Source organism: Vipera berus (assembly GCF_964194415.1).
Source record: "Vipera berus genome assembly, chromosome: 2".
Classification (NCBI taxonomy): Eukaryota; Metazoa; Chordata; class Lepidosauria; order Squamata; family Viperidae; genus Vipera; species Vipera berus.
Window position 1 is genome coordinate 43667705 of NC_138203.1, and position 18334 is coordinate 43686038.

The window sequence follows — 18334 nt, forward strand, 5'->3', positions numbered from 1 at the left end:
CCAATCTTCTAAATAAAATAGAAGAATAAAAAGAAATGAAAAAAAATCAGTTGCCAGGTAGGTCTTTAGTACAACATTTCTTTGTTGCTATTTAATAATCATATGGATTTTTTGCTACATGAATATAGCAACTTTATATCATTTAATGGAATTTATGTTTAGGTGTACCATGCAGAGAGCTAAGCTCTTAACAAAGGATTAAATAGCAGAATAAATAATTTCAGTTTTGAATTGAAGCCTGTATGAACAATGTTATTTTAAACTATATTAAACTATATAAAAATGAATGAGCTTATATTAATTTAACACATTTGTTTATTCAGTTTTTAAGTATTTATTATCTTTAGAGGAATCTGATAATAGTGGAAAGATAGAATGTAAATTATTACCCTACCCTTGAAGGACTATGTCTATCTTAATGGTGGGATTTATATTTTAATAATCAGGCAGGGGTACATGACTGTTTGAATATATCAGTTATCAGGGCTTTTTTGTCATAGAACGCCCAGAACGGAGTTCCAGCACCTTTTTTGGATGGAATCTTGTAGGGTAGGCAAGGCGGGTTGTATGACGTGTGTGAGTTCCGGCACCTTTTTTTTTTTTTTTTACAAAAAAAGTACTGTCAGTTATAATGTAATTATGTTAGAAGATTTATGTCTACACAGTGTTGAAATTTGTACTTTGTAGGGAAAGTAATAATATTGACGATTATTTTGTTCATCATGCAGATCATTCTGTTCTAGAATAAAAATCATTAAAAGAGGTTTGATTAAGTTTTCATATTACTGTGTGTACTACAGGCAGATGAATCTCAACCTGTCAGTCCAATTGAAGGGAAGCAGAGAGATCCTGGAGGGGTAATTGATTTACATATTATGATAAAAATATTTTAAATAGAAATTAGTATAAACAGATGCATAAAAATTTAAAAATATATTTGTGCAGGCAAAAAGTCCAAGCAAAGAGTCTTTAGGGAAGGAGCCTAAGCAACCAAGTTTGGGAAAAGAAGCTTCTGGTCAAAATGCCAAATCAACACAGCTGGCATCAACTAAAGAAGCAAAGGTAAGGTGATCTTTCTAATGAAAATATTCAGGTAGCATTTCTTATGTTAAATTTATGATAGCCTACTCCAAAATGACACACTCCAGAAATGCTAAGACTTGTTACTAGGATTCCTAACCATAGGCTATGTTAAGTGGGAATTCTAAGAACTGAATTTTGTTAATTTGGAGAGCAACATAATGAAAAAAAACTGGTAGAAAAGGAATCCCAAAGACTAAGAAGGACAAGTGAGGGGAAATGTATTACTAAATAAATCACTTTGGTAAATAACCTTCACCTTTTATGCATTCTTAAAAACAGATAAGAATATATTCCAGATGTGTAATTATGACCTGTTATAATTATGGTTGTGTTTGTGGGATGGTTCTTGTTGTACAAATGTCTGCAGAATAATAAGGCAATTTCAAGTACTTGTGTAATTTAGATTGAAACATCACAGTTGGTCACTTTATTATATTACAAAATTGGCCAAAGCTCACTAGCAGGACGTACTAGCCACTCTTTGATCCTGCCATAATAGCAGCATTTTGCAATAACTCAGTTTGGTTGTTTAAAAATGTACTTAAAAAGCTTTACTGTGGTAGTTTCAGAACAGTTTCCATTTAGTAATCATTGGTTAATATAAAAGCATTTTGTAAGGTTAATGTATTAAATTGGGTTAGATCACATCCCTACTATGAGATTATTGAATTATTTAAGAAATGTTACTTTCCTTAACACCTCAGTTTTAATGAGGAACTATATAGAATAGCATTGTGCATTGCCAATAAAATATTTTTTCCTCTCAAATTTTTATTTGCATGGCTAGAATTACACCGTTGATCCTTTTATTTGACAGTGTTCTAGTGTTACTGCATCTCATAAACAATGAATTATTAATCAGAAATGAAAATACAAATAGTCCTTGACTTACAAGCACAATTAAGCCCAAAATTTCTGTTGTTAAGCGAAACATTTGTTAAGTGAATTTTGCCGCATTTCATGACCTTTCTTGCCCCAATTTATAAGTGAATCACTGCAGTTGTTAAGTTAGTGACACAGCTTCCCCATTGACTTTGCTTGTCAGAAAGTTGCAAAAGGTGATCACATGACCCCAGGACACTGCAATTGTCATAAACATGAACCTGTTGGCAAGTGTCGGAATTTTGATCACATGACCTTTGGGACGCTGCAATGGGTGTAAATGTGAAACATGATCTTACGTCACTTTATTCAATGCCGTTGTAACTTTGAATGATCACTAAATGAACTGTCGTAAGTCAAGGACTACCTTTATATGTAAGCTACATTTTTACAGTAATTCTGAATTATGCTTGTAGTAAATGATTTCATATTACGCTTTTTATTTAAGACCAGTGTAAAATCATACTTGAATGACAATTTTTGCTTAGAATTTGGGCTGCTCTAAATATGAGTGTACTTTGCATGGGCTGATCTTACCTTTTTCTACCTTAGGCTAACACCGACAAGAAACCATTGGCTTCCAAGGTAGCTGTTGGCAAGGTAGCTGTTGGCACAGCTGGAGCAGTCACAGCTGCTGGCTTGACTGCTGCATCTGCAGAGGTGAGTTTAGTGGTGGTTAGTGGTATGTGTATGTGTAATTATGTACTAGCTCTGAGAAATACATTCTTGTTTTCAGACTAAAGAACATAAACTGGCATCTCCTGTTCCAGTTACTGCAGGCAGTAAACCAGCAGAAAAGGTAAATAAAGGGTTTACTAGCTATGTATTCTACTGCTGTATTATTATCTTTTTAAAGAACCATTTTAAAAGTAGCTAGCCAGCATGGATATTCATTGATATTCTTTTAAATATGCACAATCAGCTTTATTTCAAACTGTAATTTCCCCATCATTACTATGGTGGCTCCTGACTCCTGGGAAAATAAAATGTAGAGCTATGTTGTACTACATATACAAATGTTCAGCAAGCATTGCGGGCCCAATTGGCAAAGGAAAACTCAGGACTAAGTATAGGTTGGAAACATGCGGAAGAGTCCTTCATCCATCAGTGGATAGACAATGGCTAAAATGATGATGATGATAATGATGATGGATGATGATGATGGTGATGGCAATGATAATGATGATACAAATGTGCACTTGTATATGTGCCACATGCACACTTGAATAATCAAGTGTCTATGTGGCACATATAATCTCTTACTGCCCTGATTGGAAGGTTTTGTCCATCCTTTTGTTTTTTAAGCTGCTTGACGCATGAATAATCTTTCTCTCACTTTAAATCTCTGCCGTTTTGCTTGCTTGCATTTGAGTAATTTTTCTGTTTGTCTATAAATCTCTCCCTGAGTCCTTTTTACGCTTCACGTTCTTTACTAAACTATCCACTTCCTTTTCTTTTTTCTAGTCATTTCTTCTAGGTGTGGCTTCTCTGAGTCAAGCTTACTGTTATATCAAGCAGACTCCCTATGCCTGTATTATCTTTCTAGACATCTTTCTTCCTGTACTCATAACACCACACCTTTTATATATTTTCAAATTCAACATTTGTTTCTTCCTCTTACCTCTTCAGGGCGATCTTCCTCCTCCTTCATTCCAATTTTCCTAAAGTTTTCCTTTTTTGTATACTAAAGAGCTCCTTATTTGATCCTGTGATCCAACTGTTTTATTTTCCAAGTTATCCCAGCATTTACCTGCATTTTCAAGTCCTATTTCCTACATTCTGCTAATTTCAATACCTAGATATCTGGATTTCTAGCAGCTAAGTTATTTATTTCTTTTATTTGCAAGTCTCTATCATATTGCCCAGATTATTTCTCCAGTGTTAAAATATCTCCTGGGTTACATAACTATAACTTTAGATCAGACATGTCAAACACAAGGCCCGGGGGCCGGATCCGGCCCGCGAAGTGGTTTCATGTGGCCCGCAACGCCATCCTGGAAACAGTGAGGGAACAGCCCCCACTGCCTTGGCCCTGGCCCAGAGACCCTCCTTCTGCCAGAGACCCTCAGATCTGTCCCACTCCTGCCCGGGCCCCCATAGGCACCCTTGATGCAAATGATGTAGAGCTGGCCACGCCCACCCAGTAGGCCATACGCACTCTAGCCACGCCCACCCAGTAGGCCACGCCCACCCTGGCCATACCCACCCGGCCCCCTGAGGGCAACCGCAATGCTGATGCGGCCCTCAATGAAATTGAGTTTGACACCCCTGCTTTAGATACTAATATTTCACTGAAACCTTTTAGAATTTAGATAATATGTTGTTAGATTTTACTGCATTGGTTTTATATATTTGATTATAATAACTTTAAGCTGTATTTACTAAATAACATCTTAACATAGAACATTACAGTAGTCACCTACCTCCATGTCAGTGCTAGATATTATTAACAAAAATGTCTCCCCAGTCTGATTTAGATACTGCCTTAGATGATTTAATAGATACACTTGGAAGTCCTGAAGAAAATGAACCACCTGCTCCAATATATCTTGGACCAGAAGTTTCGGTATGGGATTTCTTCTATAAAAACCTTATGCATGAAACCTGCATTTTTATAATTACATTTTATAAATTTGCATGTAAGTAAAATAATGATAAGTTTATCCAAGTTTTGTTTTCCCATGTGACATCCTTGAACATCAGTGTATGCCTCTCTATTATGCATTTTTCACGTTTTTAACTCACATTGAAGCCTGGATTAGTTTAACTGGGGTGTTTTCTTTCCTATCTCTATTACGGGAGGGATTACCCTTTCATTTTTTTATTTTGTGTTGCTTACCAGTATATGGTGATCATTGTGTTTCAATTCAGTTGTTAAGTCCAAATGAATTTAGGACAGCTTGCTTCCATGGGAATAGGTCTAGGTCAGGAGTAGGCAACCTCGGCTCTTTTATGACTCATGGACTTCAACTCCCAGAATTCCTGAGCCAGCTTGGCTGGCTCAGGAATTCTGGGAGTTGAAGTCCATGAGTCATAAAAGAGCCGAGGTTGCCTACCCCTGGTCTAGGTGAAGTGACTGAAAAGAATTTTCAGAAGGTAGAACTTTCTCATGCAACTTGCTCTAAAAAATTAAAAACAGCTAGCATCCGCAATCTTTTTCCTTTCTTAAATATGCTTTCATTTTATGTCATTGAATGGTAATCTGGTCTACAGACCATTAGAAGTAGCATTACAATGTTGTGAATGAATTATATGCTCTTTAAAATTTACATATTAGAGAACAGGGAGGTTGAATGACAGTCTAGTCTTTTTGCTTTTTCTGAGTAGAATAAAGTTATAGAACAGCAAAAGAGAGAGAACTATTTCAGACAATAATGTTTGGAAATATGTCTATGCTTAGGGAACTTTTCTCCCTCTGTAATCAAAATGCAGGAGAAAGAAGGTTTGGGTATTTACAAACTCTGTACTATGAATTAATCTAACCATCATTGATATATAACTGGGTAGGTTAATGATTTTTATTATTCACATAGTCAGATAAAAAGAAGCTAATAATGTCATCTCAAGTATGGAAGAATAATAATCATTTTCTGACCTCTAAGTAAGGGAATTTTTTTAAAAAAACAACAACACTATAGTGAGTTTATTTCCATTTCCAATTATTAATCCTAATCATTAAATTATCCTGATAATTATCACCCAGAATTGAACCAACAGAACCATGAGGCAATATTAAATCTAACTGTTCAATGAACCTCTATATCTTGATAACAAGTTCTTTTGATTTTTTTTGGAAACCAGCGTGCTTATAAGCAACATTTATAATCCAAAGCTATGCAGGGTTTCGGATATGATTCAGCAGTTTATTTCATCCTTTGTTTTGAATGGTGAGGATACGATGAGCTCATATAAAAGAAAAGAACCATGTCCTCTTGCCATACAAAAGTAGTTTAATATGATTAGAGGGCTGAGTTTCCGGTTATATTTGAGGATGGAAATAAAATGATACATGTATCCAAATAATATTCCATTTTTTTAAAAAAAAATCTTTTAGCCCTTCATTTTTTAAAATCAAGATATTACTACCTCCATTTCTACTCTCTTATATTTTTGAATAATTATCAGTCTGCTGTGCTGAATGTTGTGCTTTCGTATATTTTTCTATTATCATAGAAACATGCGGTAAAAAGGTAAAAAAAAGTCAAAAAGGAAAAAAAAACACCTTTTCCCATATTGTCAATCGAATTCAATCTTTTACTATGACCATGGAATAAAAATTAAAACATGAAAACAAAACAGAGCAAGACATAATAGGGTATTACAATTAATGATGGGATCATGAATGGGTCACCAGAATCTGCCTAATTTTACAGACAATATAGCAGAATTTAGGTAAAGATAAACTGTATCCTACTGATTTGATAGTAAAAGCTGTTCATAAAAGAGATCAGATTTTCCTTGTAAGGCAAGGAGTTATAAAATGAGTCTGTGGGTCCTTATATAGGGTGCAATATAATAGGGCGTGAGCTGTGGTTTCAATGGCCCCTTGTCCACAGGGCACAATCTCAATTCATATGGGACTTTTTAAAAATCGGCTCACCAGAACTGCTACAGGGAGAGTGTTATAACAGGCTAGAGTTAGTGCCCTCTGAAATTTAGAGACAGTTACATGATATAAATCTCTCACTGGTTAGTGAAGGGAGATCTGATTGTTCAAGAAAATGTTCCTGATAATTATCACCTCCTACCAGATGGTATGTTATTTTAAAACCCAGCATGTTTTAAGTATTAGGTAAAATATTATCTAATTTGTCTTATTAAAATGAACTGCTGTTCTCAATTATTAGGTAATTGAGGTAAACAGATGTGTTCTATACAATAGTGATAGAATAAGAGAACAGAAAAGACATTTGCAGATGTAGACATCAGCTTGTATTGATTTTTAATTCATTATTATTTTTATTATTATTTTTCCTTCCATAAGCATAGATTTTTACCAAATATTAGGGATAACTGCTTTCCGTAGATAACTAGTGTTAAAATGAAATTAAAATTATTTTTTTCTTAATAAATTGGAATCTTATGGAAATATCTTTTATGTAACTATGAATTAATTGTTGAGCTCAAGAATAAAATGTAACTTTTCCTTTGATGTAGGACCCAATATCGTCCTTAAATATAGAAGAGTTGGGCAAATGGGAGAGCACAATTCCTCCAGAATACAGGAAATTATTGGAGGTATAGACTACTCAGTGTTATGTTTCAGCCATTTCCTATAAGGCATATTGCTTAAAATATCATCACAAAAACACTTTTCTTTTTCAGAGTAAAGGTGATGATAAAATAACTTCTCCATCAGTTGCAGTGGGAGAATCACAGGTATGGTTAATTTGTTCAGTACAAAATGTGAACAGAGGAAACTATTACTGTTCTTTACATATAAAGTTATCCATGCTTTTTTTAAGACACAAAACAAATAAATAGGTTTAGACACATATAATAGGACCATGCAGTATTTAATCTCTAATTGGTGATCTGGAGCACACAGTATTTGCAACACCTTAAAAATTTTGGGTGATTCTGAGAAAAGATGCTTCTGTTTTAGGATGTTGCAGTCAGCTACTCCAAAACACCTGAAAATTGAATGTAATATTTAATCACAGAGAAAACTTATTAGTTGGGATGCAACCAATTTACTATATATAAGTAGTCATGTTCTTATACAAGTGACTAACTCAAACTACTAGAAATGTGCAGGTTTAAATGATTTGTTTGACACATAAAAGTGGATAGTATTATGTTTGTTGAATTCATTGAATAATCTCTAGAATTTGATACAGAATGTTATATAGAAAAGGTTTTGTACTTTGTGTGGTATAAATACAGTGATTTTTGTTATGGACAAGAATTGTGGATTCAGACTAAGGTGTGCCTTTTTCATTTCTAATATAAAGTATATGGGGCATAGTCGTTAAATAAAATTAAGAATTCCTTTTAATTCTGTAATTATATTTCAAAATCTTTTGCTAAGTTAAGGCATGTTGGTGACTAATTCCAGAAAAAAAAATCAGTCAAGGCAATCAAGGTCACATGAAGTGTTAATACCACTCTACAATGCCTTGGTAAGGCCACACTTGGAATACTGCATTCAGTTTTGGTCACCACGATGTAAAAAAGATGTTGAGACTCTAGAAAGAGCACAGAGAAAAGCAACAAAGATGATTAGGGGACTGGAAGCTAAAACATACAAGGAATGGTTGCTGGAATTGGATATGTCTAGTTTAATGAAGAGAAGGATGAGGGGTGACATGATAGCAGTGTTCCAATATCTCAAGGGCTGTCACAAAGAAGAGGGAGTCAAGCTATTCTTCAAAGGGCCTGAAGGCAAGATAAGAAGCAATGGATGGAAACTAACCAAAGAGAGAAACAACCTAGAATTAAGGAGAAATTTCCTGACAGTTAGAACAGTTAATCAGTGGAACAACCTGTCTCCAGAAACTGTGAATGCTCCAACACAGGAAGTTTTTAAGAAGAGACTGGACAGCCATTTGTCAGTGTAGGGTTTCCTGCCTGAGCAGGGGATTGGACTAGAATAGATGACCTCCAAGGTCCTTTCCATCATCATTATCATCGTCATCATCATCATCATTATTGTCATTAAACAAATGATCTTAAGGCAAGGACTATCTGTATTTGATTTGAATCATGCCATTAAATAAAACACTCTCGATATTATGTGTGAATGTAACCACTGAACAGCAAAGAACTGCTAGAAAAGCAAGCTGTTGTAAAACTTGATTGCAAATCATCTTTTTTCCCCTTTTTGTCTTCCCTTTTGATGTTAGTGCTTCTATTAATAGAGAATGACGGGTGTTTCTAGATTAGAAATTGGCTAATTTAGCTATGTAGTATTTGCATTAAAAATATGGTGCCCATAACCTGTAAAGAGCTGTTGGGTAACTTGTATAAATCTAACCCAGTTTATGTTTTCATTTAGCCAACAATGACAGACGATGATCTTGCAGATGCTCTGGCATCTGATTTCACTTGCACTACTATACCATCTGCTGGAGAAAAGGAAGTCAGGCCAAAAGAGGTACTGGTTTACTGTCTTTTAAAGGAATATTGCCAAGCATGAAATATCCATTTACAAAGGTAGTTTTAATATATTGCTTTAGCAATAGCAGTACATTTAAATTAATATATTTCTTTCAATACATTACAATACACTAATTAATACATTAATATTAATTTAATGCTTTGCTTTTATAATTTATGCCAATACATTTTGTGTTTATATTTATTTATTATATATTTATATTTTTGTGCTGTAAGCCTGCAACAAAAGATGACCTTTTACAAGCCCATACTACAACATCAGTCAGCAGTTCAGCTCCTCCCAAACAGAAAAAACCGAAATTGGAAGAGGTAGATATGTTACTGTTCTATATTAAATGCTCTGATACTTAAAAATAGATGCACAAAATTATTATGACCAAGGATTTTGGAAGGCTGCTACAAAGGTTAGGTAACAAAATCTTTTCCAGTCCTTATTGTACATGTTTAAACTATATCATGAGAATTTGTACTGAAATATATCAATAGAACTGAATTTAAACTTCAGTCATTGAATGAGTCTTTCCAACTGAAGAAAATATTTTCATTTTGCAGCTTTTTTCATTCAGCATTTTTCAAAATGCTTTTAAAATGAGGACTTTATTGTGTTTCATCTTAGTGGGGTCCATCCAACAGAAGGGTGACTGTGGCTTTAGGTGAGAAAATTTCAGTAGTCTACAGCACATTATGAGCCTTTGAACAGTTTGAGGTATATAGCCCTAATCTGTAGCTGATAGTTAAAGGAGGTTGAGATTTTATTTGAAAATACAGATAATGCACACTATATCCTTTAGTTGCCGCAAGATCTCAAACACACGTACGCTTAAATTTCAGATGTGAAATCAGAACGTGATTTCATTCTCTGCCAAAATGATCAGTTTTTTTCCACTGTGGCTTTTATTGGGCATGACTTTTATTTTTTCCTTTCTACCTGTGTTAAATGTTGCACTATAATTATCCTGAATGTTTATTGAGGCACAGGATCACAAGCAATTATAAAAGCACATTAGGATCCCATTAATCTACTATCTAATGTTGAATAATAATAAGTATAGCTGGAGAGAACATGTTTGTCACTTTACCTAGAACAGTGGTGGCGAACCTATGGCACGTGTGCCAGAGGTGGCACTCAGAGCCCTCTCTGTGGGCACACGCGCCGTTGCCCCAGCAGAGTTCGCCAGAGTAGTGAGCACATGGCTTTTGGAAGCAACAGGGCAGGAAGTGAGCAAGCAAGCAAGCGGCGTTGGCCCCTCGGGGATGCCCCGGAGACGGCAAGGGGCTGGCCCCGGCCACACTCACCCAGTCTGCCATGACCACTGCAGCCATGCCCACCCAGTGGGCCATGCTTCCCTACCCCCACCTGAGGGCACCACAATGCTGATGCAGCACTGGCACTTTGCGATAAATAAGTGGGTTTTGGGTTGCAGTTTGGGCACTCGGTCTCTAAAAGGTTCGCCATTACTGACCTAGAATGTGGCAATAATTACTCAATTCATGGATTTCCCCCCTTTTTTATTGAAATAAACAAGGATTAATTTTCCTGAGATTTCTCATAATCGTTTCTTGTATAAATCACTCTACTTTCCTGAGCTCACAATTGTTATACTACAACTAAGTCTTCAGCTAAGTTTCAAGATTCATGGTGGATTTATTATTATTATGGCTGATGAGCCTGTATTATTATAGATTACTTGAAATTCAATATTAACTACAAAAAAAGAGACTGTGCAAGCCAGCCCAAGGCAATTGTCCTGTAATGGAAAAGTGCATAATTTGCCATCCTGCATTCAAATGTTTTAGCTATCAGGTCTAGATTATACTATAAAACAATTGCTGAAAAATCTGAATTGTCAATACAGCATTATGTCCAATAATGTGCAGATATAAGGAATCGCCTGTATTATTATTTGCATTTTGGCTTTACAATTTAGGTGACAATTAGTGATAGTGCCCTGGATGCACTTGTGGATACACTTGGTATGCCAGAACCTGAACCTGAAGAAGATACCAGTTCCTTCATTGAAGTTGAAGAGGTAAATCTGTGCTGCAAACATTTTGAGAAACTAGCCCAAAATAGAGCCACTTTGATCTAGTGATCAAGACACCTGGGTAGTAACCAGGAGATTGAGAATTCTGGTCCTACCTCAGACATGAAAACCAACTGGGTGATGTTCAGCCAGGCACTCACTCTCAGCATTGCCTACCTCACAGGGTTCTTGCTGTGGGGAAAATGGGAGAAAGAAGAAATATTAGGTATCACTGCCTTGAGTTATTTATAAAATAACAAAGGCAATACTTTTTAAAAAAAAATCTAATCAACTAATGTACAAATAATCAAACAGAACAATTTTTGCTTGTTGGTAAAAGAGTTGGAAAGCTTAAGAATGACTAGGAAGATTTGTGCAATAAAATAGACGGGGTTTTTTTGCATTTGTACTCCTAAATTTAGAGTAAGCCCAATTAAATACATTAAGAGGTATTTGTGAATAAAAATTAAGATTAGGTTGCAACTGTGGGGGAATAAAGTACTATTTAATTACATAATATATGTTCAATAGTCATGAAATACTTAGGTGTATATAATTCGATCAATGAATTATGAATAATATACACCAATAAGTATTAAATCGATTCAATCAATTTAAATTTAGGCAGTTTTAAATCCCACTGATTTCGGAGTATGTATTTAGATTTCCGAAGAATCATCTTTTATACTGATAAATTGTTTTTTCTCCCCTCCTTTAGCCAAAAGCCACAGAAAGGAAAGAAAAGAAACCTGGTGAACATGATGATACAATTCCTCCTGAATACAGATTAAAACCAACCTTGGTAACTAATAATCTCCAGCCTTCAGTAACATGCAATACATTATTTTATTAGTTTAGCAATTGCATTGGAATATTAAATTATTCAGTTATTTAGTTGATGTTGTAGTTTTACTTTAAAGCCACTTGTTCCTAAATTTTGCCGTATCATTTCCAGGTTAAGAGGGATAATTGCAGTTTGAGCACTGGGAATCTTGACCTGGGTGCACTTTCATCTTTCACTGCTTTGATGTGCCATAAAAGGCAAGAATAGGGAAATGCTTATTTGATCCCTTTGCAACCGTCTGATGAAAAGGGCACACTATAATGATTCCATGCAGAATCTGGGTAGTGATTGATAGCAAGGGGGTGATATGGTCTTTTAGCTTTTTGATTGTCTCTTTTGAACAGTATGTAGAAGTTGTTTGTCTCTATGTGCCTGTTGATGGCTGGTCTTCAAAACCTGGAGCTATATCATCAAGCTTACCAATTGTCAAATGTTAAATACTGGAAGCCAACAATTGGTGTTGTTTTTCTTAGGGATATACAAATACAGCACTGTTGGCCAAATGGATAGTATTAAGATCTAAATATAATAGAACTAGTATCTCTAGAAACAACTATATCAGTTAGGAAGCAATGTTATATAATGACTAAATGTAAAGATCCTATGCTTTTTCCCCTGCTAAATTGTATTTATGGGGAAATCCAACATTAATGGGGGAAAAGGCAGTGATATGGAAAAATTGGTTGAAAGTGGTGATACTGATTTTGGACCAAGTGATAGATAATGAGGATGTGTTTTTAATATGCATTCTGCTAAGAACAAATATCTATCAGATACAACTCAGTGGCAATATTTGCTGGTACAATATTTGTTAATAACATTGTTTAGACAGCAGTATTTCCAACATCTGAGACACCTGAGAAATTAGATCAGCTGGTTTAATGTTTTATACAACGAAAATAATATTTAGAGCTTATTGAACTCCATTAAGTCTGTGTAGAAAAGGATTGTCAAGGACAGAATTTACAGGTTGTCCTTGACTTTCGACCATTCATTTAATGATTGTTTGAAGTTATGATGGCACTGAAAAAGTGATTTACAACCAGTCCTTGCACTTATGACCAGTGCATCATGTGTAGTCATGTGACCAGAAACCAGGTACTTGGTATCCAGCATGTATTTACAATGGTTGCCACTTTATGACCTTCTTAGGGGACTTCTGACAAGCAAAGTCAATAAGGGAAGCAAGATTCACTTAATGACGACAGCAGTTTCCTTATCATCTGTGGCAAAAGAAGTTGTAAAATTGGGCATGACTCACTTAGAAACTATATGGAGGTTCCAGTCTCAAATGTAGACATAAGTCAAGGATGGCCTATAAGGCCTATATTAAGGATGATTTTTTACAGTGTGCTGTGCTTACTAAGTTTGGGAGAAAACTAGACTATATAAATTGGATATGCAAGAAAACCTAAAATTTTCAGAGTATAACATTCTGTTGAATTACATACCTAGTATATGGAATTTGACAACTGGACAGCATGGCCAAAGGTGAGGAATGGTGGAAAATGAAGTTCATAAAAATGTGATGACCATAGGCTTCTACATCTGCCGTAGATTGATCCACCTCAATAATCAACTTGGTGTCTTAATTATTGTTATTATATAGAATTATTAAACTTTGGGGAAAATATTTCTATTCCAGTTTGGACTTCTTTTGTATCTTTACTATTTTTATATTGCTTGAATATGAATTGCATTTTTATCACTAGTTTCTTTTAAAATATTAGGACAAAGATGGGAAGCCGCTGTTGCCAACACCCGAAGAGAAACCAAAGGTTATTTAACAATTTTTAAAATATTTATTTTCTATTACTTCTATTGAAAAAGAACCAGTTGAGTGAAAATTTTATCAGTTCTTTTTTCAAAATATATTGTGAATACATTCAACATTCTCTTTGGAGGAAAGTCTAGTGTATTACAAAGAGAAGTTCTTAATAAAGATTTTTCTTTTCTTTTTATTATTCTTTTCCTTTCTATTTTTGCAATAGCAAATACAATATCAAAACAAAGGACTGTTTGGTCCAGAGCTGTAAGTCACAGATTCCAGTTCTGTATTTGCAGGGAAAGTCAGAAAGAAGACAGGAAATCAAAAGCGTGCTTTCATTGTTGATACCCAGCAACTAATGCTTTGGGTGTGAACTTTTTTTTTCTGATACCAATATAACAAGAAATCTAAATGAATAGCCTTATTCTTATATCAATTTGTCTTCATACATTGGTTGCCATTATCACATTTGATGGCAATGATTTAATCACATGTAGTTGAAGAAATTACCTCCTTTTAGCATTCAAGAATCTCCTTGTATCTTACTTCAACAGATAAGTCTAGATTCTAATACCATGGAGGGATGAGAATCTTCTACTGAATTTTTTCTTACATGATTTTATAAGCATTTATTATCCCACAGTTGTGGTCCACCTTTTTACTTTAAGAACTCAAAAGATAATGTCTTCCTCCTGCATTTCTTATATTAGTTTCTCTCTTACAGTGCAAGTGATATAATTTGTTGCCAATGTGTAGTGGGGGTGGGCATGGCTTCCACATGACTCATCTGGTCCGCGGGCTGGCAGTTTGACACCCCTGACTTAGGGAGTGCTGTAAAGCACTATGAAGAGATATATAAATGCTATTGCTATTGTGGCTGTCGTTTTTGTCTGTTTTTTTGTTTTGTTTACTCTATCTATTTTTTCTCTTTTTTACAGCCAATTAATGAGACTGAACTCATTGATGAATTTTCAAAAGACTTTGTCTGTCCTGCTTCTTCCACAGAAAATTCAAAACCAACTGAACTTGTTGATACATCTAAGGTATGTTTCTTTTTCCCAGTAAAATCCAAAATCCTGTAATGAATTAGATTACTGTTTCTACTGATTCTACCCCAATATGGTGAGAAGGACACGCACCGGGTATTGTCAGCTAATAAGTGTTGGCTAGTGGAGCCCAGAAGGAGAGCTTTTGGGAGCATCATCCTTTGGAACATCATTCCTCCCCCCCACCTGCCCCCCTCCCCCCGAGATTTGATTGGCCTGTCCCTGCTGACCTTTTGTAAGGCCTAAAAACTTGATTATGTGCCTGTTCATGGATTAAAAACTGTCTCTTGGTGGTTGATTAGATTATGCCTGGCTGTTACATTTTATTATTTTTATTTGTTTTTAAATATTGTCTGTCTTATGCATTTTATTTGTTTTATTGTAAGTGTATTGTGTTGAGATGAGCAGCAATATAAATCAAACAAACTCCTCAACCAGGAAGCTGTTTTGAGAAATCTGAGAGTAGTATTTCTCAATGCATCAGTACAATTTCAGATCGAGAAAGACTGCATTGAATGGAAGCAGATGAAAAATGTGTAAATCCATCCATAGCATAACCTCCTCTCATGCTCTGCTCTTATATAACTCACCATTTGTTAAGGTTTAGGTATTTCACATGTGGAAGAGAATAAGGGGAAATCCCTACAAAGCAGACTGCAGCTATTACTTTGGGATTTTATTTGAGCAGAGTACTGAGCAGGCCATCCACACAGAAGGATGTATGTAAAGACAAGTCACATGCTGGGAAATAGAGATTTAGGCACAACTCCTTTTAATGGTGCTCAGACAGTCATATCTTTTAATGATTAAAATTCTTTCATCATTTTTTCCCCAAGACACCTGTGGTAGAGGAGCCCCCCCAAGTTCCCAAAGTAAAAGTAGCTGCATCTCCTGTAGCTCTTCCTGTGCAACCTTTGGCTTCACCAGGAGTTTCAACAGTGAGTATCTTCTTAGAGACCACAGAAATGAGATCACATTTGAGAGGGCAGTAACTGCTTGTGTGTGTGTGTGTGTGTGTGTGTGTGTGTGTGAGAGAGAGAGAGAGAGAGAGAAGATATTGTATGTGTGGGTATGTATATATCATCTAAAAAGAGATCCAAACTGAACAAAAAGATTCATTTGATTCTAATATCATGTGACAGAAGTGGATTTATTCCTTGAATATAATGTAAAGATGAAATGTTCAAATGTTTTCTAAATCAAATATTTTAATTGTGCTAAGATTGACAGGAATGTGGTCATATCTGTCTGTCAAACACAAAAAGCCTCCTGAACTATGTTGTGCAAAGGCAAATCCTCTAATTCAGACATGTCAAACACAAGGCCCGGGGGCCAGATCCGGCCCGCGAAGTGGTTTCATGCGGCCCGCGAAGCCATCCTGGAAAGAGTGAGGGAACGGCTCCCACTGCCTTGGCCCTGGCCCAGAGACCCTCCTTCTGCCAGAGACCCTCAGATCTGTCCCACTCCTGCCCAGGCCCCCATAGGCACCCTTGATGCCAAGGATGTAGAGCTGGCCATGCCCACCCAGTAGGCCATACGCACTCTAGCCACGCCCACCCAGTAGGCCACACCCACCCGGCCCCCTGAGGGCAACCGCAATGCTGATGCGGCCCTCACTGAAATTGAGTTTGACACCCCTGCTCTAATTGATATCTGTTCTTGTCTTTTTGCTTTAGAAACCTGAGTCAACTAAGCCCCAGAACACATCTGGAGAAGAAGCTATCTCAGCTTCAGCTGTGTCTTCTGTAAAATCTTCAGCTCCTATAGTCACTTCTCCAGTGAGTAACCAAGTTATAGAAAATAATATAAAATTAATACAAAACTTCCCAAGATGCACTTGATCAAATCCAATAATTGATTTTATGGCAAAGCTGTAGTGGCCCAGTGGTTAAAATGTAGTATTGCAGGCTGACTCTGCCCACTGCCAAGAATTTGATCCTGACCTACTCAAGGTTGATTTAGCCTTCCATTCTTACGAGGTCGGTAAAATGAGCACCCATATATTGTGGGAATATACTGACAATGTAAACTGCTCAGAGAGTGCTATATAATAGCGGTTCCCAAACCCAGGTCCATGGCCTGATGCCAAATGGCATGTGAGTATGCGAAGCTGCATTTGTGCAAGAGGCACGTGTGTGCAAAACCATTCCTTCTCCCCTCCTTGTCACTGCTATCACCATTGCCGCCAATCTATACAGCCAGAAAAGTTGGGGACTGCTGCTGTAAAGCACTATGTAGCGGTATATACCGTATATACTTGAGTATAAGCCGAATTTTTCAGCCCACTTTTTGGGCTGAAAAATTCCACTTCGGCTTATACTCCAGTCAACAAAAAAAACTTACCGAGGACTTGTGCGCGGCCGAGGCTTTGGTGCTTCCGGGATCGCGCGCACCTCTCCCAAGCCACCGCCGTCCGAGACCTGCCGAAGTTTGGGGAGGTTTGGGGAGGTGCGCGCGCACCTCCCCAAACCTCCCCAAACGGCAGGTCTCCGTTCCTCCGCGCCCTGCCTGCCTGCTTCTTTCCGCAGCGGAAAGAAGCAGGCAGGCAGGGCGCGGAGGAACGGAGACCTGCCGACATTTGGGGAGGTTTGGGCGCTTCCCCAAACCTCGGCAGGTCTCCGTTCCTCCTGCCGACGTTTGGGGAGGTTTGGGCGCCTCCCCAAACCTCCCCAGGTCTCCGTTCCTCCGCGCAGACCTGCCGACGTTTGGGGAGGTTTGGGCGCCTCCCCAAACCTCCCCAAACGTCGGCAGGTCTCCGTTCCTCCTGCCGACGTTTGGGGAGGTTTGGGCACCTCCCCAAACCTCCCCAGGTCTCCGTTCCTCCGCGCAGACCTGCCGACGTTTGGGGAGGTTTGGGCGCCTCCCCAAACCTCCCCAAACGTCGGCAGGTCTCCGTTCCTCCTGCCGACGTTTGGGGAGGTTTGGGCGCCTCCCCAAACCTCCCCAGGTCTCCGTTCCTCCGCGCAGACCTGCCGACGTTTGGGCAGGTTTGGGCGCCTCCCCAAACCTCCCCAGGTCTCCGTTCCTCCGCGCAGACCTGCCGACGTTTGGGGAGGTTTGGGCGCCTCCCCAAACCTCCCCAGGTCTCCGTTCCTCCTGCCGACGTTTGGGGAGGTTTGGGCGCCTCCCCAAACCTCCCCAGGTCTCCGTTCCTCCGCGCAGACCTGCCGACGTTTGGGGAGGTTTGGGCGCCTCCCCAAACCTCCCCAGGTCTCCGTTCCTCCGCGCAGACCTGCCGACGTTTGGGGAGGTTTGGGCGCCTCCCCAAACCTCCCCAAACGTCGGCAGGTCTCCGTTCCTCCTGCCGACGTTTGGGGAGGTTTGGGCACCTCCCCAAACCTCCCCAGGTCTCCGTTCCTCCGCGCAGACCTGCCGACGTTTGGGGAGGTTTGGGCGCCTCCCCAAACCTCCCCAGGTCTCCGTTCCTCCGCGCAGACCTGCCGACGTTTGGGGAGGTTTGGGGAGGCGCCCAAACCTCCCCAAACGTCAGCAGGTCTGCGCGGAGGAACGGAGACCTGCCGACGTTTGGGGAGGTTTGGGGAGGCGCCCAAACCTCCCCAAACGTCGG

General features: G+C 38.1%; 1 protein-coding gene across 7 annotated transcripts in view; it reads left to right on the forward strand.

Moving 5' to 3' along the window:
• The window catches only part of CAST (calpastatin), an 84086-nt gene that overhangs the window by 49077 nt on the left and 16675 nt on the right, over positions 1–18334 (forward strand). For all 7 annotated transcript variants that reach the window (XR_014025497.1, XM_081320539.1, XM_081320540.1 and 4 more), the window contains 15 exons: positions 801–857; positions 946–1062; positions 2518–2625; positions 2702–2764; positions 4433–4531; positions 7123–7203; positions 7291–7344; positions 8963–9061; positions 9301–9393; positions 11013–11114; positions 11827–11910; positions 13683–13730; positions 14659–14763; positions 15603–15704; positions 16443–16544. Coding sequence is in view for 6 of the 7 variants with exons in the window: in XM_081320539.1 (XP_081176665.1) it covers positions 801–857; positions 946–1062; positions 2518–2625; positions 2702–2764; positions 4433–4531; positions 7123–7203; positions 7291–7344; positions 8963–9061; positions 9301–9393; positions 11013–11114; positions 11827–11910; positions 13683–13730; positions 14659–14763; positions 15603–15704; positions 16443–16544 (1314 nt within the window). In the remaining variant the exon portion in view is untranslated. The remainder of the gene's footprint in view (positions 1–800; positions 858–945; positions 1063–2517; positions 2626–2701; positions 2765–4432; positions 4532–7122; positions 7204–7290; positions 7345–8962; positions 9062–9300; positions 9394–11012; positions 11115–11826; positions 11911–13682; positions 13731–14658; positions 14764–15602; positions 15705–16442; positions 16545–18334) is intronic.